This window comes from Ovis aries, chromosome 7, assembly GCF_016772045.2.
Source record: "Ovis aries strain OAR_USU_Benz2616 breed Rambouillet chromosome 7, ARS-UI_Ramb_v3.0, whole genome shotgun sequence".
Taxonomy (NCBI): domain Eukaryota; kingdom Metazoa; phylum Chordata; class Mammalia; order Artiodactyla; family Bovidae; genus Ovis; species Ovis aries.
Window position 1 is genome coordinate 43,973,725 of NC_056060.1, and position 21,107 is coordinate 43,994,831.

Genomic DNA, 21,107 nt, shown 5'->3' on the forward strand with positions numbered 1-21,107 from the left:
TGATGACAGTATTAAAAATATAACAGTGTAGTTTGCAAAGGGCCGTCTATTGTCTAGAGCTTGTTAAAAATAACCAGTATTGTAAGCAGCCTTATGTTCCCCAAATGCAAGGTTTTTATTATCAAAATAATCTATATTATATAAAATTAGAAACAGTCATTTAATACCTTAATGTACATCTTTTTGTGTCCTTTTCCATGCAAATATCCAGCTATGTATGTGTATAAAGATAACATTTACCTCTGTATTACGTAAAAAATAGTCATACTGTACATACCTACAACTTTTAGTCAAGGTTTTGAGTATCTGAAATATGCAGAAGATGATGTTAAGATGGAACAAAAATAAGAAGCAATGTGAAATCCAGTGCAGTGGCTGAGCTATATGGTATATACGAAGCACTCAGAAGGAATTCACATTAGCCTCCCAGGATCAGTGGAGCCGAAGTGAAGGTAGAGGTGAAGGTGGCTAGGTACCCGGCATGTAATGTGGGTTCAGCCAACTAACTGGTGGTTGTTGCTTTTATCCTCATCCTAGGTTCTGACTCTAGGTATCTAGTATAGAACAATATTGATTCCGTTTCTACAGGTAGAGAAGTTGAGAGGGACAAGGGTTAAACCTTCAGGAAGAACTTTGAGTTGTTTCAGTGTTGTCCAGGTGGAGAGCTGTGGCTGCACACCAGTAACAATGGAGAGCTAGAGTGCTGGTGAAGGGTCAGAACAGCTTTGAGAATCCTCTACTGAGAGACAGCAGATGAGTCTTACACAGAGAGAGTCAGGCTGTGATAGGTTTTATTTCACACTGTCCTTTATGCCAGCTAAGGTTGACGCTAAATACCATGACAAAAAAATATGAAAGCCTTATTTGTCAGTGAGTTATACATATGAGGGTTTCTGTTTATTGTGACAAGAATTAAAATCTCTCCATCTTTGTAATTCTGGCGTCTCTCCTTGAGTTGCCTCGTGACTTAATAGTTGCTGCTGCTGCTGCTGCTAAGTCACTTCAGTCATTTCCGACTCTGTGCGAACCCATAGACGGCAGCCCACCAGTTGGGAAATACTAAATGACAAAATGTGCATGTTGACAGAGAGAGATTTGTTTTCTTTAAAATAAAAGATTCTCATGTCTAACGTAAATTTTCAAATTCTCAAGCTGTTTTTGTTCTTGTCCTGCTGGGTCTCATTATCTCTATTTAGCTTTTCACTTACAAATCATGTTTCATATATGTGAACAGCATTGGGAATGTGACCTTTCTCATGACCCTGTAAGCTAAGATTTTGCTTTGCATTTCCCAGAATAAATGTCACTAAAACATATACATTCTGCTTTTCCCCTAGGTAAAAATCTCTACACCAATGAATATGTAGCTATCAAACTGGTGAGTAGAATCTATATTTGTGGTAATTATGTTTTAGTGCTCTCACCCTTCACGTATCTTTTTACAGGAAATAATTGTAAGTGTTCATAAAAATACTAATTTTTTCCTTGCATATAATACCACGCAGTCATTTCCTTCTAAGATATATATAGTATTATAGTGATGAATCACTGTATACTGTGAAACACTGTACAGTTAGAAGATGCTAACTATAGTGTTAGCAATGATGAATCCAAAAAGTTAATTAAAAATAGCTAGAAGGAAAAAAAATCCTAGTAATTTCTGTAAACTTTGTACCTTTCACTGTGCTATTTTTATTTAACGTTTTCTTATCCTTAAATATGACTGATCCATTTTAAAAAAATAAGATATTTATCAATATACTTCCAAACCTGATCATCGCCTTAAAAAGATGTCAAACATGGAAAACACATCATGTGCTCAGATTTGAAGCAAAGAGTTCAGTTATTTTAGTCAGTGCTAATCTTATGAATAATTAATTGAAATAATAATCTAGTCATTGAAAATAACATCCTGTTAAAGAATAATTCTGTTGTTTTTAAGGGTTAATATTTTTAGAAGAGACAGTTCTTTAGCCTGTATTTAAGACTGATACAAAACCACTTCTAGCCATATGAAATGCTTTGTATAACTAGTTTCTATATAAATAGAAAACTGTATAAATATTATCCTTCTAATAAATCCTAGTATGTTTCCCAGGATCTGCAGGTGTTTTGGCATTCTTGGTTGGAAGGCAGAGGCATTAATAGTTGAAGGAAGTATCTTGTGGTAATCACTGTTTTTTTTTTTTTTTTTCCTAATGAATTGTGCCTACCACGTCCACACTTGTTTTGTGGTTGGTCCTTTTCTCTCCTTAAGTTTGTTTGTGGAGGAGTTGGAGTTGTCCTGTGAAGAACTGACAGTCATCAGAGTAGTTTCTCTACAAAAGGTGGCCAGGGAGCAGGTCTGAGAGCAGGTAGCTGCTAGGGAACCAAGTATTTTCTTTTGTTTGTTGACTTGGAACTTTTGTTGGCAAAATGGGAGGAGGAAGAGAGATAATGCGTATGACAATGCAGACCAGACATTTTCCTCAGATTGAGTATCAAAGGGTTAGCCATTATATTTTTACTTACGGGAATTTAATGATTCTATAAAAGTATTCTCCAGTTCATCTCTTTTTTTCACTTTTTCTGTTTTATTATTTTGGTAAGTTGGAATAATTTTGATTCTTTGGAACTAGTAATAGGAAGAAGCAGCCCCCTAAAACACTTTAAAATGTTGCCTCAATATGTATGTTTATAATTGTCCCCTTACTTATCAAGACTTCTGGTAGGCGCAGCTTTTTCTATCTATTATTTCTTCTTCTCAGCTTATACTAGTTAGCCTGTTTAGTAACATAATTGATATGACTGACCATTGCATTTCACTTACATTTTATTAAAGTTTTATTCTTCATATGGCCAAGAGTTAAAGCCAAATAGACTTCGTGTTATCTGCTATGATGTGCCTCAGTCCCTCATTTCTCTTTCAAGTAAATCTTAAATAAAGCCTTTTTAAAAGATACTCAGTCCTGTCTGTGGGCCTCCTCTCTCGCTCTGGGGCTGTGTTCTCTGTGGGAGATATGATGGCAGTAATTGAGCTCTCTTCACTGTAACAGCAAAATTTGCCTTAAGCATTACAGTCTTACCAGGTAGCCGTCTGCTGTTGGTTTAGGGTTTCAGGCAGGCATGTGTGCTCCAGAACAACCATGATTCTGGCAGATAGCCAGCCCTCTATAGAGATGTCATCAGCATCTCACACAGAAATACAAGGAAGTCCTGCTCGTGGTGCTTCAGTTCTACTTTGTTTGAATCTTCCTTATAGGCTCCCATTTCTTAGATTTCTAGGAACAGTTTTTAAAAAATCAGAAACAGTGTAAACAAACTTGTGTAATAAACCCCTTCTTTACCCCTATCAATGGAGGTTTCTGGAGTTCTTTTTGACAGGGGTTTTCTAAAGTTGTTTAAAAAGTTTTCTCTCTATGCTGCTAATCCCCCTGCCTTTCACAATCTGGAGATTGTTTGCAGTATCCTTTATTCATAGTGCTTTCAGAAGAGCACTTGATGCTCCAGTTGGCTGAGCAGGCTACAGCTATGTGCAGAAGGGGTTGGCTGAAGGGTATAAATCCTTCTGTCTGTGATAAAAACCCACTCATGTCTGAATATATGTGATGTGTACACCCACTTTCAGCCCTGTAGCTCTAAAGAGTTATTGCTCTTTTTAATCTGTTAACTTACTTTTCCAAGATCAAGTTGAATATTTCCTATTAATGTTTCCAATATAAAGTTTGGGAGCATTATGTTTGAAGAAGGAGCTGTGTTTTTTAAAATTCATTGACTCTTGTGGTTTGTCAAAATTCAAGACTGTTTCTGCAGAAAGAACACTCCTGTTTCTAGTGTTTAGATGAACCTCTGGTCCCATATCAATTTGTCATCACTGGATTCTCTTGGTTTCTTATAAATTATTAATAATTTTGCTAAAAGACAAATTCTGTGATTGGCTGCTTTGGTGGTGATATATTAGAAGATCTAAAACTGAATGGACACTCTCTATCTGAAGAGATAAATGAATAAGGAATACTGTAACTCTATAGTATAATTAGTCTTCTGTACATTTTTTGGGACCACAGGAATCTTGAGAAACTCGAAGTCCAGCTCTGATGCTTCCTGATTTTGCAATCAAAGAAGTGTATGAGTTCTTTCGCAGAGCTCCTTAGGGCTTTGAAATATTCCAGTCTACCTGAATTGATTTAGATAAAGCTTTCTTAGAAGCAAAGGGATAGACTAGATAACTTCAAGGAAAGGTCTGAATTCTGTAATTTATGGAGTCTATATTTTTCAAAAAATGCAGAAAACTTAAGGTGGGTTCAGGAAGAGCCTTCAGAGGTGATCAAAGAACTTAAAAATAGGACCAGTGAGGAAAGTTTAAAAAATTTGAAATTACTTTGCCTGAATAAAGGAAGTCTAGGAAATGATTGAAGAGCTTTGTTATTTGAAGATAGCTGTTACAGTATTCACAGGTTAGTCAGGAGCTGTCTTGTCTTTGTTACTGAGGACATAGAAATAGGCTGAAGTTTCAGTGTTGGAGATGATGACAGTTACATATAAAAATCTTCGAAACTATGAAACTTGTTAGACACGAGCGTGAATTATCAAGGGAAGCTGAGGAACTCCTTTGAGCCTATCTTAAAAATAGGACAAGTAATCATTCAATGAGAAGACATTTTTTTCAGCAAATGGCATTGAGGAAACTGGAGATCCACATGCAGTGAAGTGAGACCCTTTACGTCATACACCAGAATTAATTAAGAATGGATCAAAGAAACATAACAGCCAAAACTATAAATTTCTTGGAAGAAAGCTTAGGGGGAAAGCTTCATAGCATTAGATTTGGCAGTTCTTTTTTGGATGTAACACAAAAAGCATAAGCAAGAAAAGATAGATTGGACTTTATCAAAATTAAAAACTTTTGAGCATCAGAAGACTCTGAACAGAGCGAAAAGAGAACCCATGGAGTGGGGAAAAATATTTGAAAGTTGTATAAGGAACTGGTTCTTGAATTAACCATTTTTAGTTGTACAGTTCGTTGACATTAAGTACATTCAGATTGGTGTGCTCCCGTCACTATCTTCTGTCTCTGAAATTTTTTTCACTTTCCTTAACTAAAATTCTTTGCTTGTCAAACACCAGCAGCATTCCCCACCCCTACCCCCACCACACTCCTGGCAACTGCCATTCAACTTTCTGTCTATGAATTTGACCACTCTAGGTACCTTGGGTAGAAGCATTCAGCGTTTATCCTTTTGAATCTGGCTTACTTCACTTAACATGCTGCCCCCAAGTTTCATCCATTTTGTAGCATGTGGCAGAATGGCTTTCCTTTTTATGGCTGAACAATATGCCATCATACATATGGAACAAAATGTAACCACATTTTATTTATCCATCCATTTGTTGACAGCTATTTGGGTTGCTTTCACCTTTTGCCTATTGTGAATTATATTACAATGAACATGGGTCTACAAATACCAGTTTGAGTCAGCATTTTCAATTCTTTTGGGTATATAGAAGTAGAATTGCTGGATCATGTGGTACTTCTATATTTGACTTTTTGAGAAATTACTATACTGTTTTCTTTAATAACTATACTATTTTACATTCCCACTAGCAGTACACAAGGATTCCAGCTTCTCCACATGCTCTCCAACACTTGTTATTGTCTATGTTTTTGATAATAGTCATCCTAATGGATATACAGATGTATCTTTCAGAGTGATGTTTGATTTTTCTGGTTAACTAGTTGCCTGTATGCTGTTAATTTAGAATGCTTAGCCAACCAATTCTTGAAGTTTGGTGTAGAGCAAAATGTGATAGTGTGGCTGCTTTATCTTTGGGCTATTTAATAAACTCTATTTTTAAAAGCTTGGACACCATCCTAATTAAAGCTACTTGTCTTAGTTGCACTTACAGTCTTTAATTCTCTTCAGTGTAAAAATAAATACACGTAACACTGTTCCTACAGCTTTATTCCTAATATCAAAAATTGAAAACAGTTCAGATGTTCAAACATTATTTGTGTGTATGTAAACACACACACACACAATCATACACAGTTTTACTTACTGCTATGAAATGGTATGATCGCATTGTTGGATTTAAAGGCATGTTACAGAACACCAAATATAGTGTGCTCTCATTTATTTAACATAAATTTTGAGTCTATATTACATATATAAATATGTGTATAAATAAATATTTGAAAAAAAATTCACCTAAATGTTAATAGGGCTTCTCTTTTAAATGGTGGAGTCTTGGGGTATTTTTACCTTCTTCCTAATTTTTTTGTAAGTGAATTTTTTTCCTGAGCATATATCATGTTTCCAGAAATAATAAAGCTATTTACTGCCGCAAATTCGCAGTAAAACAAGCAGGAAATACATACTAGTATTTCATTAAAAGGTGTGACATCTGGTTTCCTAGGAGAAGATATTTCAGGAGAATATTTCATGATGAGAGAGCTATCCTTGAGTGGTGTCTCATACAGAGTATTTTTATTTAAATATCCATTGCAGAGATTGTGTATAATTCAACTTCATCTTCCGCTAGATGTACTTTCAAAGGGAAATTGTGGTAAGAAAATGCTATCATATATGAATATCATCACTAAAATATTAAGTGGTCTTAACCCTGGTTTACTCTGAAAACCTAGGAATGGAAAAACTGTCAAACCTGATCACGATTTCTTTTCTTGGGTTTCAGGAACCAATAAAATCACGTGCTCCACAGCTTCATTTAGAGTACAGGTTTTATAAGCAGCTCGGCAGTGCAGGTAAGTCAATATTTTCTCCATTTATTTAGCATATAGCTTAGCTTGAAGCCCTAAAATATGTAAATTTTCTTGTCTATCCTTTTTGCCAAACCATATGTCTCCCCTGCTTACTGGATAGGTAAATACACATAGTCAACTGAAAAGCTGCTTACTCTGTGGCATCTGGAAGGGCAGTTGAGTTGATTGGGGGGGTCTGTGATGCAGTGACTGCCCATAAACCAACCTCTGAATGCTTTCATCTACCTGAAATACACATGGTATGAGGTTTTGCTTTTTGGTAGTTGATCGATTCTCTTTTCTTTTCCTCTGTGTATACAGAAAGAAAGGAGGAGGTATTGGTAGTATTCAGATTTACCACATTGAGACCACATGTCCATCTTAAAGACATATGCTAAGATATATCTTCTGAAATACCTCAATAGTCTCACTTTATCTATTGTTCTCACCAATTTAGAAGACCTATCTATATGATTGTAATAATCCTTTGAGGATTTTAAGAAATTAAGTTTATAATTTTTAAAGACATTCCTTTGTTTTACCTAAAATCTCAAATTTCCAAAATACCTCACTGGCTTCCAGAAAAATATACTGACTAAGCAAATGTAACCACCCCTGAGGAGGTTGAACCCACAGGATATGTATTGCATATCCTTCAGTGCTAGTTTCATTATTTGACATTAACAGCCATTCCTCTGCTTTATGCTTCTTCAGTGTAACAGTTGTGTTTTGTGTGTGTGTGAGTGAATGACTGAAACTTTCAAGTGCCATTACTGAAGGTACTATTGGAGGAATATTGAATTTCATTTCCTAGAATGTACAGAATTATATAAGAGCCACTGGGTGTTATTCAGGCCGTCTGATATACCCTGACCATGGCAATAATCAGCCACGGTCGTAACCTAGGGAGGCCAGGATGAACATTTTTCTTGCATTGAACCTAACATGAGTTCTTGCAGACAGCTCCAAGGCATTCATGTCAACTGTACGTGCCGCGCCTCCGTTGCTCAGCTGCAAGTCTTCGTTTAAGCTACGTGTCTTCAGTTCCTTCAGTTTTTGCATCGTGTGATTTACAGACACTTCACTGTCATTGCTCCTGTAGCGAGTATGTGTGTGCACATGGACACACTCCTAGTTTTATGATGTTCCTCTTAAATGAGCCTCATAAAACAGCACCAGTAACTGTGGATTCGGAGGCAGTGGGATTATTTATCTTTCTTGATCTGGACATAGTACTTCTATTAATTTAGATTAGCTTTTTTAACAGCCATTTTACATAGTTGACTTTTATGCATTTATGGAGTTCTACTCAGTTGAAACCTTCACATCTTTTTTATATAAACCACCATCAACCAAGGCTTTCTGCATTTTTCTGATTATATAACTGATGTTGATCACCCAAAACTTTCAAGGGTTGTCTTGTTTTATCCCATTATTACTAAGTACTAGGATACTTTTCAATCCTGATACTGATGATTACATATTGACTTTTTCAAATCATAGCTGCATATCCCCCTGCCCCTGCCCCCCTCCATAATACTACTGTAAACTCCTTGAGAGCAGGCTTGTGCCCACTTTATCCCATTGTCCCAAATGTGTCTCAAGGCCCAACATAGTTCTTTTACCTAATAGGAAGCTGGGATGTGTTTTGGTGATAGAAAGAAGTTGAGAAGATTTGAAAAGCATGTGTTGTAGATTTTTGCCAAGTTATTAAGAAAAATATTCTCTGAGGATGGCCAAAAAAGGAAATTTATTTATTTATGATAGTTAAGAAGTAGATTTATTTAGAGAGATACACATTCCATAGACAGAATGCAATCCATCTTAAAAGGCAAGACTAGTCCTGAAAGAAACTTTCCACAGAGTATGGGCCATCTCAGAAAGTGAGAGGCCAGGAAGTTTGTTTTGAAAGTAGTTCAGTTGACAAAGTAGACAAGATTTTACTACGTCTCCCTCTTAAGTGTGAGCATGAACACTAGAGTTTGCTCCTGATTTACAGGCATGAGCGTTTCTCTTCCTGTTTTTCTAGAATGGAGTTCCCAGCTGTAAATGTGACTCATCGGTAGTTAATCTTTGAGCAGCTAGAGCACATATGTCACTCTCTTCAGAACCAAGGTGATGTTGTGGCCTTGTAAACAACCTTCCATGCCCAAAGCACATGAACCAAAATAATGCAGTCCTTGTTTTTACTCATTGGTGCTTCATCTTTCATTATTCAACATAGGACATAGATGCAGAATATTTGGTTATCATGACGAGGAACAGTTTAAAAAAAAAAGGCCTATTGTAACTTAGGTTTGTTCAAGGAATTAATTGGTGGTAACAAAATGGATGACATTTGGGGACAGAAATGAATAATTATGAATTTAATGAATACCCATATAGCTATTAGAGCTTGAGACTTTAATTTCCTAAAATAAGAACTTTTGTGTTGGCTTGAGAATATGACCACTTTTGTCCTTGAGTACCCAAATCTTATTCATTAACTTGGTTTTTGACCTTCACATTGCCTTGACTGAATGATCTGGAAATTCATACCTGTTCTCTACATTTGTGTAGACAGAACAAAAATGGTAGCACTGGATGATTGTGAACGTGTTTAAGGTGGACCTCTTCCTGATTGTTCCTTCTTCTCCTTGTTTGATCCCTTAGCTTTTTCCCTTCCATACCATTCTGTTCTTTAGTGAACAGTCCACACTTCAAGCTTTGTTTATTGATTGTAACTTTGCCATCAAGAGTTTCAGAACCTGATTATTTACTATGAAGGGTGATACCTCTAAGATAATCAGGGAAGAAAGACGGCCTTGAAACTGAGAATGAGGATTTTGGTCTTCCTGAAAGCTATCATTTTTTTCTTTTTTCATTTGTTGTAGAAACCAAATTATGAAATATTAAAGGGTGTTTTAAAAGGAAATGATGGTCCATTTCCTTACCACCCTAACTCAACCACATTTCACTTGACTGTTTCTCTCTCTTTTATGTGTAGACATATTTCATAATTAATCTCAGTTCACGTGCAACTGCGTGTCTTCATTTACTGAATATTGTGACATTTCTCTTGATGCCACATTAGATACATATTTCTGGTCATTGTATAACATCCTGTCAGCTTCATAGACCATAATTTAGGCATCCATTTCGTGTTGCCAGACATTTATAGCTTGTTTTTATTTGAAGAAAGCATTTTCCTTGTTGATTTCTGATTGAGTATATAACTCAAAACTTTTCATATGTTCTGCCATTTACTTCCCATATGATAGTGTTTCTCAGATGTTTAAAAATCTATTAGATGATAGATTAAATTTATTCCAAAGGATTCCAGAGCAAAAATTACAGAAAGAAATTTCAGTAAGAGAAATTTGACTTTGTATAACAATTAAAACAGTGTGAAAGTAATCTAAATGTCATCAGTATGGATCTGGATAAATAATGATATATTTATATCATGGAGTTAACTATTAGAAAGACACTGATACTGTGTACTAACATGGAAAGATGCCCCAATATATTTTTTTAAGTATTATAAGAAGCTTTGTAAAATAGTATAACATGATTATATCTCTGTAGTGCAAGAAAAACATACATAGATATGTCACATGAGCACAGAAAATAGCTAAATGACTTTGTTGTTGTTGTTCAGTCGGCTAAGTCGTGTCCAACTCTCTGCGACTCCATGGAGTGCAGCATGCCAGGCTTCCCTGTCCTTTACTATCTCCCAGAGTTGCTCAAATTCATGTCCACTGAATCAGTGATGCTGCCAACCATCTCATACTGTGCTGCCCTCTTCTCCTATTGCCTTCAATCTTTTCCAGCATCCGGGTCTTTTCTGATGAGTCAGCTCTTCACATCAGGTGGCCAAAGTTTTTGAACTTCTGCTTCAGCATCAGTCCTTCCAGTGAATATTGAGGGTTGATTTCCTTTAAGTTTGACTAGTTTGATCTCCTTGCAGTCCAAGGAACTTTCGAGTCTTCTCCAGCACCACAATTCAAAACCATCAATTCTTTGACACTCAGCCTTCTTTATGGTCCAACTCTCACGTCTATACATGACTGCTGGAAAAACCATAGCTTCGACTATACGACCTTTGTTGGCAAAGTGATGTCTCTGCTTTCCTGTCTTTTAATGTGAGGGCAGTTTTCAGGCAGAAATTGAACAATTAATACATTCTGGATGTTGTAAAGGAGGTTTGTACACTGGATAGAAAGTTAAAATATATGACTTTTAAAGACCTATTTGCACACTGAAATTGTATTAAAAACTCTCAAAGACCATGTTGCCATGTAGATATTTATAGTTGGTATCTTACTCAGTTTCTAAAGTTAATTACATCAAAAATATAACCCTGGCAAAGTGGACACCCAGTAGTCAGAATCAAAAAGGGAATATTATCTACTGTTTTCACATACTTGGATGTGCAGGGATGGAATAGATTTTTATTTGCAAGTTATGATTTAGTTATTAAACCTGATAATCCTGGAGAATTTCCAAATTTATTACATACAAAGAAAAACAATATTTTAAACATGTGAAACTATATGTTATATAATATTTCCAACTCTGAAACTATATGTAATAGTTATGAAACATTATTATATTCTTTGCTGTTGTAACATCAAAGTTTTAGGTTTTCTCCTGTGACTAAACCAAGTACAATCTTCAGTTTTTGTCTTATTTTTGCTTTTTTCTTTCTTATATCGCTGTTTTGATTTTTCACAGTACAAAGGGCTTTGGAATTGAGCACAGTATGCTATCTTTTCATATGTACTTTCTATAGATTGTTCTGAGTACACAAGATTAGACATGAAGGACTTAAAAGGTCGACTCTGGATTCCCTGGGACTTCCTTGCCCTCCTGGTAGCTTAAGTATTTGTTTAGTATAGTGTGCCAGCTTCACAAGAAAGAATAGCAGTATTTAATCATGATAATTAAAGACTGTAAGCCTTGCATTCAGCAGATGAAAGCACCCAGCGAGGTGTAACCATCTTTCTTATTTTCTTATCATTTTCCTCAGCAATCAGTGTTGGGCTAGTTGTATTATAGTCACCGTGGGTAAGTTCCAAACTTATTTTCCTGTTATGGGAATGGTTTAGATTTTCCTGTGTTCTGAGTACCTTTTACTTAGGAGAGTATATACATTGTCAGTTTTTAAATTTCCCAACCCAAAAATCGTTCATCCAGTACACCTCCCGCTTTTGCTTATATCCTGACACACAGGAATAGGACTTGGTGGATAGTATGTTTGGGGTAGGGACAGGCAAAACCAGTGGCCTCCACAGAGAGGAGGCCTAAACATAAGAGGGACAGTATGAGCATGAAATTTCATAGCTAGATAGGGGCTGCTCACATAACAGGGGCCAGTGTATGTTTGCTAATTAACAAAAAAATGAATAAACCATAACCAAGGCTGCAGCTAAAGTGGCAGGAGAGAGAGAAGAAGGGAGAGGGAATGAGGCAGCAAGAGCAGGAGCAAATGAAAGAAGATGGGGGAGAGATGAGTAGTCAAATGCAAGAAAACAGGACTCTGGATACAGAAATAAGAATACAAGTAATAAAATCTGGTGGAGGCCTCTGACTTAGCCAGAAGGAACAAAAAGTTCCCTTCTATCACTGTTCTCAGAGCTAGCTGTTTCTCAGGAACAGTGGTTTTGCACAGTAAGTTTGACATTTCTAGTCACAAGCATTAGGGTAAGTTATGGTAAATTCCCATCACTTCACTTGGCATTTGGAAAGGCCTAACTTATAATATAGGTTTCCCTGGTGGTTCAGATGGTAAAGAATCTGCCCACAATGCAAGAGACCTAGGTTTGATCCCTGGGTTGGAAAGATCCCCTGGAGAACAGAATGGCTACCCACTCCAGTATTATTGCCTAGAGAATTCCCTGGACAGAGCCTGGTGGGCTGCAGTCCATGGGGTCTCAAAATACGAGGCTTCCCAGGTGGCTCAGTGGTAAAGAATCTGCCTGCCGCTGCAAGGGCCGTAGGAGACACAAGTTCTGTCCCTGGGTCGGGAAGATCTCCTAGACGAGGAAACACCAACCCACTCCAGTATTCTTGCCTGAAAAATCCTATGGACAGAGGAGCCTGGCGGGCTGCAGTGCATGGGGTCCACAAAGAGTTGGGCACAACCTAGCAGCTAAGCACTGCAACTTATAAATAGATAATACAGTCATCTGTTTGCTACTAGAGCCTTCTTAATTGTGCTCGGAGATCCTAAATGTAGTAGAGCCACTGATCTCACTCTGGTTTAACTTTTAATTCCAGCAACCTACCTGGGAAAAATTCTCAAGGGCTGTAGGAATAAATATATCAGAGCTGATCTAAGCCTGAGCTCCCATGCCCTGGCTTTCCAGCAGCTATTCTAATCTGCTGATGACTGTTCTGCTTTGGCTTTCTTGTAAAAGAGATGCTAATCCTCAAATTAAAGACAGCAAGAGAGAATTCCCTGACAGTCCAGTTGTTAGGATTGTGCACTTCCACTGCAGAGGGGCATAGGTTCGATCCCTGATCAAGGAACTCTCACTGGGTGCTCAGCAAGGCACAACCTTTAAAAATAAACACAAACTTCAAAAATAAAAAAGACATTGAAATTTCACAGTGCAACAAATAATAAAGCCTAGGCAAAATCTTTTTCAGAAGAGAAAGCAAATGCCCACTAGGTACTTTATATGGTGGTTTCATTTTTCCCATTTTGAGCGCAAGGAAGGTTAGTATCTCACCAAGGAGCACACAGTAGAAAAACCTAAGCTAGGAATGTGTTTATCTCATGTTTTTGTACAAATTTTTGTCTTCTGTGTATACTAAGCAGATGCCTGGCACCTTACCCATTATCCCTTGCCTAATTGTAATAAACTAGTGAAAGGTAGCTGTAAAAGTGTCAACTGAAGCAAAGCCCCAGGACTTTCCCCAGTGAAAGAGTAGGATTTCCTGTTTCATATGGCGTCCCCTAATTTCATGCCTTTGTTACCTATGAAATCTTTTATAGCCTGGGTGATCTATGTTTTGAAACATTTCTTTCCAAAGTAAATTAGTCATTTGAATACTTTTCTCCATGTATGCAACCGAAGAGCTCAGAGCTACTCCATGCAAGCCGTTTTTTCACCCACCAAAATCTTTATGCCATGGCTAAAGTATTCACATTCTGTTAACCTGTATGGGCAAAGAATCTGAAAAAGAATGAATATATGTATATGTATAACTGAATCACTGTGCTGTACACCTAAAATTAACATTATAAATCAACTGTTTGTCAATAAATTTATTTTTTTAAATATTCATATGACTGATTGGGCTTTGCAGTTTTGACGTTTCTGAGAGGGAATGGTTTTATATGTCATCAAAAGAGACTGGGGGAAAGGGAGCTTCCATAGTGGCTAAGTGGTTAAAAAAAAAAAAACCCACCTGCCAGTATAGGAGATATGGGTTCGACCCCTGGTCTGGGAAGATCCCACATGCCTCAGATCAGCTAAGCATGTGCACCACAACTACTGAGCCTGTGCTCTAGAGCCTGTGAGCCACAAGTACCGAGCCCAAGTCGCCACCACGAGAAGCCCATGCGCCGCAGCTAGAATGTAACCCCTGCTCTCTGCAGGTAGAGAAAGTCTGCACAGCCAAAAATAAACAAGTAAATTATTTTTTGAAAAGGACAGGGTGTACTGGTTGGTCCCAGAAGAACTCTCAATCCAGGCAATTGATAAATTAACAGGAATTTGGTTTTACTTCACCAGAGGAATAAAGCGTAGATCTGAAGAAAATCATGAGAAAGCGTGAGACTGGCAAAACCCTCCTACAGTGTGGGGAAGCTCCTTACGAGTACATTGTGAACAGGCTGGGCAAACACAGGAAGCAGTACACAGGTAAATTAAAAAATAAGATCATCTGAAGAGTTGCTGGAAAGATGGTAATTTTACTGAAATAGAAGTAAATCACATAACAAGAGGAGTTACGTACAAGTAACACATGTCAACTTAGATGTTCAGTAGCTAGGAGTACTTTAAGGAATTGAGAAGAAATGTTTTGGTCCCCAGTTGGGCAGAAAGTTTTCATAACAAGAGGAAAAAGGATGATGGTGAACTTGGTAAAAGAAAGTGAAATCTGGATTCTTTCTTGCCATGTATAAGTTTTTCAAAAGTCTGCCAGAGATACCATGGAGAGAGGAGACATACACCACTAAATTCAGGAAAAACGGATCTTAATTGGGATAAATGGACAGCCTTGAAATAACATCTTGAAGACTGAAGATTTAGACACTTGCCCTCTCTAATTATAGGCAGTGTGCATAAATGGAGACAGCCAATGGGAGCAAGGAGAAATTTAGCCTAAAGTTTCTCACTGTTTTTCGGTGACTTATTGTTAACCACGTGCCCCTGCTATGCCTCAGTTTCCCTGTTCAAGCACCAGGGGGAACCTCCCCTTTCTTATGGAGTTTGCAGACCTTCTAGAGTTGAATGAGGTAATGTCTGTAAAGGCATTAAATCCTTAAGGGGAAAGTGCTGTATAAACACAAGGCAGTATTGTTTTACATTGAAACTGAAGATCTAATTTTCCTGTAGAAATATCTTATTTACATTTCTCATAGCTTTGAAAGATAGCAGAACAAAGAGCTAACAGTTTCATTTTTGAAAAATTTTTGATGGATTCTCAAACAATAGTGAGTAAATATTTCCCAGTCCTTTCTCTGACTTCATAGTGCAGAATTCCACTGTGGTGAACCCACCAGAGCTATGATCTTGAGGGAGATGTTTGTCTCTTTCAGAGGAGCTGAATGTGGTTGGGTAGAAATAATAGTTAAGAGCCTGCTTGGTGAAATGAACACTAACTTCTACAGCTCCCCAGCCTTTCACGCCAGTTTAGGGGAACACTTCACCACAGCCATCTTTTACTACTTGGAAAAGAAGATCAGGAAAAACAAATTCAAATGGTCAATACCTACTTTTGTTTGGTAAAACAGAATTGAAACTGTTATGCAAAGATCAAGCCAAGGGATTCATTTACATTTGGTCCTTAGCATAACTGGATTCATCTGTGAATTCTCAAGGGAAGTGGTCTTACTAGTGATGAACCACTGAAACATCACAAGTAAGGTTTATTACAATGGTCTGTGGGAATGTTAGTGAATGTCGTTGACCTCCAAAGTGAAAGATACGAACAGTTGGCCTATATCCTGCTTCCAGTGTGGAAGGTGAGATCTCTTAGGAAGCCAGACAGTGTAAAGGAACAAATTGTAAATGTTTTAGGCTTTGTGACAAGTATTCTCTCTTGCAAGTATTCACCTCTTGTTAACTTATCTTCAGCTTGTGTTGTCCTTATAGTGCAAACATAGCCAAAAACACTTTGTAAGCAAATAAGCTATATTCCAATAAAGCTTTATTCTTGGTCACTGAAATTTGAATCGTATGTAATTTGCACTTATGAAGTATTCTTTAAATTTTTTTCAAACATTAAAAAATATAGAAACTGTTCTTTGTTCTCTAACCTTGCAAAAATAGATGGGCCAGATTTTACTTAAAAGCTGTAGTTTGTTGATTGCTGCTCTCACATGACAGTGACCACAACTCTTTATTTCTTATCACTCAGTTCAGTTTGTATAACACAGGAATTACTTCAGGGAGTACTTCTTCTTTCCTTGTATACGTGCCACACATGAAGCTCTGTAATGAGAGAACTTACAGAAAGAGAACGTATGTCTTACTCTGTGGGCTTTTCAAAGTGTGATATGCTGCTAGATTGTGGACTTCTTTTCCCCACTCATTGAAGTATCGTTGATTTACAATGTTGTGTTAATTTCGGCTATACAAGAGTGATTCAGTTGTACTTTTCTTTTTCGTATTCTTTTCCATTATGGCTTATCATGGGTTATTGGTATAGTTCCCTGTGCTATACTGTAGGACCCTTGTTGTTTATTCTGTATATTATAGTTTACACCTGCTAATCCCACACTCCTGATCCATCCTCACCACATCCCTCTCACACAAGACAGCCACTGGAACGTGCTCTGTGTCTGTGAGTCTATTTCTATTTTGTAGATAAGTTAATTTGTGTCATATTTTAACTTTCCCAGATAAATGATGTCCTGTGGTACTTGTCTTTCTCTTTCTGATTTATTTCGCTTAGTAGGATAACCTCTGGGTCCATCTATTTTGCTGCACATGGCATTATTTTGTTCTTTCTTATGGCTGAGTAGTATTCCATTGTATATATGCACTGCATCATCTTTATCCATTCACCTGTCAACGGACATGTAGGTGGTTTCCATGTCTTGTTATTGTGAACGGTGCTGCAGTGAACATTGGGTTGCAGGTGTCTTTTCAAATTATAGTGTTCTCTGAATATATGACGAGGAGTACGGTTGCTGGATCATATGGCAACTCTAATTTTAGTTTTTTGAGCAACTGCCAGGCTGTTTTCATAGTGACTGCACCAATTTACATTCCCACCAACAATGTAGGAGGGTTGAGCTTTTTTAAGGGTGAGAAGCATCTTTTATTCACTGTAGTATTATTTGCAAATAATTTCACCCAAAGAAGAGACTCAATACATGTCTGTTAAATTGATAAAATCTCTGTATATAAACCCTCAGCAGTATTTCACTGGCAGTGAGATCACCAAGTTAAGTTGCAGCTCCTTTTACATGTACTCTCCCTTTGAGGCTCTCAACTGCTTTGTTTGCTTATGCTAGCAATTCTTGATTAATTGTATTAGGGAAGCAAAATAGAGTTAGGAATGAATAGTTCAAGATATCAGAACAAAGTCCACCAAACTTTTTTCTTCAAGGATTTGGTGTATAGTCAGACATGTATCAGTCAGTTCAGTCTCTCAGTCATGTCCGACTCTGCGACCCAATGAACTGCAGCACACCAGGCCTCCCTGTCCATCACCAACTCCCAGAGTTTACCCAAACTGATGTCCGTTGAGTCGGTGATGCCATCCATCCATCTCATCCTCTGTCATCCCCTTCTCCCCCTGCCCTTAATCTTTCCCAGTATCAGGGTCTTTTCAAATGAGTCAGCTCTTCTCATCAGGTGGCCAAAGTATTGGAGTTTCAGCTTCAGCATCAGTCCTTCCAGTGAATATTCAGGACTGATTTCCTTTAGGATGGACTGGTTGGATCTCCTTGCAGTCCAAGGGACCCTCAAGAGTCTTCTCCGAAACCACAGTTCAAAAGTATCACTTCTTCGGTACTCAGCTTTCTTTAGAGTCCCAACTCTCATACCCATACATGAGTACTGGAAAAACCATAGATTTGACTAGACGGACCTTTGTTGGCAAAGTAATGTCTCTGCTTTTGAATATGCTCTCTAGGTTGGTCATAACTTTCCTTCCAAGGAGTAAGCATCTTTTAATTTCATGGCTGCAGTCACCATCTGCAGTGATTTTGGAGCCCGAAAAAATAAAGTCAGCCACTGTTTCCACTGTTTCCCCATCTATTTGCCATGAAGTGATGGGACCAGATGCCATGATCTTCGTTTTCTGAATGTTGAGCTTTAAGCCAACTTTTTCACTCTCCTCTTTCACCTTCATCAATAGGATCTTTAGTTCTTCACTTCTTCTTCACTTTCTGCTGTAAGGGTGGTGTCATCTGCATATCTGAGGTTATTGATATTTCTCCCGGCAATCTTGATTCCAGCTTGTGCTTCCTCCAGCCCAGCGTTTCTCATGATGTACTCTGCATATAAGTTAAATAAGCAGGGTGACAATATACAACCTTGATGTACTTCTTTTCCTCATTTGGAACCAGTCTGTTGTTCCATGTCCCATCTCTTTCAGAATTTTCCACAATTTATTGTGATCCATGCAGTCAAAGGCTTTGGCATAGTCAGTAAAGCAGAAATAGATGTTTTTCTGGAGCTCTCTTGCTTTTTTGATGATCCAGCAGATGTTGGCAAGTTGATCTCTAGTTCCTCTGCCTTTTCTAAAACTAGCTTAACATCTAGAGGTTCATGGTTCATGTATTGCTGAAGCCTGGCTTGGAGAATTTTAAGCATCACTTTACTAGCATGTGAGATGAGTGCAATTGTGTGGTAGTTTGAACATTCTTTGGCATTGCCTTTCTTAGGGATTGGAATGAAAACTGACCTTTTCCAATCCTGTGGCCACTGCTGAGTTTTCCAAATTTGCTGGCATATTCACAGCATCATCTTTCAGGATATGAAATAGTTCAACTGGAATTCCATCACCTCCACTAGCTTTGTTCGTAGTGATGCATATATATCCACTATTAACTGAAAACTCAGAACATCCAAGAACTGCCTGGCAAAAGTTTTAGAATTTAAGTTCTTTAAAGGTAGAGAGTGTGTGTGGTTCTCATCAATATAATGGCTGTATCATTGCACATCTTCATACCTAAATGGCCCGTCAGCAGTTGAGAATTATTTGGACTCAATCACATTGAACCAGTTGTCATAACTTGTCAACTTTTTGCTTGGCTTCACTTTCAACAGTTATAGTTCAGGAAAGATTTCTTACTCTGCTACCTAAAAAAGAGAGTTAACTTTAAAGAAGGAATTTACAACTATCTGTGTGTAGCTTGCCCAAAGGAAAAAAAATTTTTTTTATAAGTTATGGAGAAAACCAATATCATTATAAGGTTTGGAAAAATATGTAAAAATTTTTTGAGTAGACTACTCACAACTACTTTCCTCATGTGTACTTCCTTAGTCTTTTTATATATAAAAATTTTTTCATTAAAATATTTCTAGTTTCAGTATAAGATGGCAATTTGTTTATCAAGCGGGAAGGAGTAAGTTTCAAACACTGCTGATGTTCTTATAGCATTATCATCCAGTATGGATTTGAGAGATAATAATCAGTCAATAACTAGACCACTGGCTATCACAGATCACACCTCACATCTGTCTACTGGTTTATAGGTATTTTATTGAATTTAAAATGCTAGAATTTCAAGGGTGACAACTTCTCTAAGGAAACCAACTGTTGAACACAGTGTAGTCACATGTGAAGTTAGGAGCTAAAGTTAGCACACAGGTGAAAATCACATATAGATCAAAGATAGCCTTGAAAACTCTCCTAAATTGCCCATGGAGTATAGAGTATAGTCTAATTGGATTTGTGTGTATAATCATGTTCAGTAAGTATGTACTCCTTGGAAAAATGTGTACTGAATGGTATGAATCTGTAGTATATGCAGTGCTGCAGAGTTTATGTAATAAAGTATGCATATGCAAAATACTGTTTGTTTGTTTTTTAAATTTTTTCTGGCCAAGTATATATCATTAAAGTAAGTGGATTTGGTGCTTCGCCATTCCACATCACACTCTTCCTTTTTGCTAATTTTTATGAAAGACTTGACCCAGTGCTGTGTTAGATGTTTACTTCTCTATTTTCTGTCTGTAAGCTCCCTAAGGCAGAGAAGGCAATGGCACCCCACTCTAGTACTTTGCCTGGAAAATTCCGTGGATGGAGGAGCCTGGTAGACTGCAGTCCATGGGGTCGCTAATAATCGGACACGACTGAGCGACTTCACTTTCCCTTTTCCCTTTCATGCATTGGAGAAGGAAATGGCAACCCACTCCAGTGTTCTCCCTCAGGGACGGGGGAGCCTGGTGGCTGCCGTCTACGGGATCACACAGAGTCGGACACGACTGAAGTGACTTAGCAGCAGCATCAGGCTCCCTAAGGAGAGAGTCTCTGTCTTACTTATCTTTCTTTTTTTCTTTCTTCCCTTAAACATCTAGTGTAGTGTCTTGCACATAGTGTTTAGCAAGTCATAGTAAAAGAAGAGGAAGAGAAACAATTATATGTGTGTATTGGTAAACATCACTTGATTGCAAATAATAATCTACTGCAATTGGCTGTGATTCTAAACGAGGATTGCTAAAAAATCATAGGGACATAGACTGTGTAACTGAGGAAGGAAATATTCAGATCTCACTAGGGATTGTAACAAAGCACTTAGAAAGCTTGTAGGAACTGTTCAGTTCAGTTAAGTCGCTCAGTCATGTCCAACTCTTTGTGACCCTGTGGACTGCAGCACGCCAGGCCTCCCTGTCCATCACCAACTCCCGGAGTTTACTCAAACTCGTGTCCATTGAGTCAGTGATGCCATCCAACTATCTCATCTTCTGTCATCCCCTTTTCCTCTCATCTTCAGTCTTACCCAGCATCAGGGTCTTTTCAAATGAGTCAGCTCTTCGTATCAAGTGGCCAAAGTCTTGGAGCTTCAGCGTCAACATCAGTCCTTCCAGTGAATATTCAGGACTGATTTCCTTTAGGATGGACTGGTTGGATCTCCTTGCAGTCCAAGGGACTCTCAAGAGTCTTCTCCAAAACTACAGTTCAAATGCATCAATTCTTCGGTGCTCAGCTTTCTTCATAGTCCCAGCTCTCTCATCCATACATGAGTACTGGA

At 37.8% G+C, this 21,107-nt stretch overlaps 1 protein-coding gene across 7 annotated transcripts in view; it reads left to right on the top strand.

Moving 5' to 3' along the window:
* The window catches only part of CSNK1G1 (casein kinase 1 gamma 1), a 153,018-nt gene that overhangs the window by 68,716 nt on the left and 63,195 nt on the right, over window positions 1-21,107 (top strand). For 6 of the 7 annotated variants that reach the window (XM_004010535.6, XM_012181371.5, XM_042252332.2 and 3 more), the window contains exons 3-4: window positions 1,338-1,378; window positions 6,676-6,745. In XM_004010535.6, the coding sequence (XP_004010584.1) occupies window positions 1,338-1,378; window positions 6,676-6,745 (111 nt within the window). The remainder of the gene's footprint in view (window positions 1-1,337; window positions 1,379-6,675; window positions 6,746-21,107) is intronic. The other variant, XM_060417785.1, reaches the window with a different exon arrangement.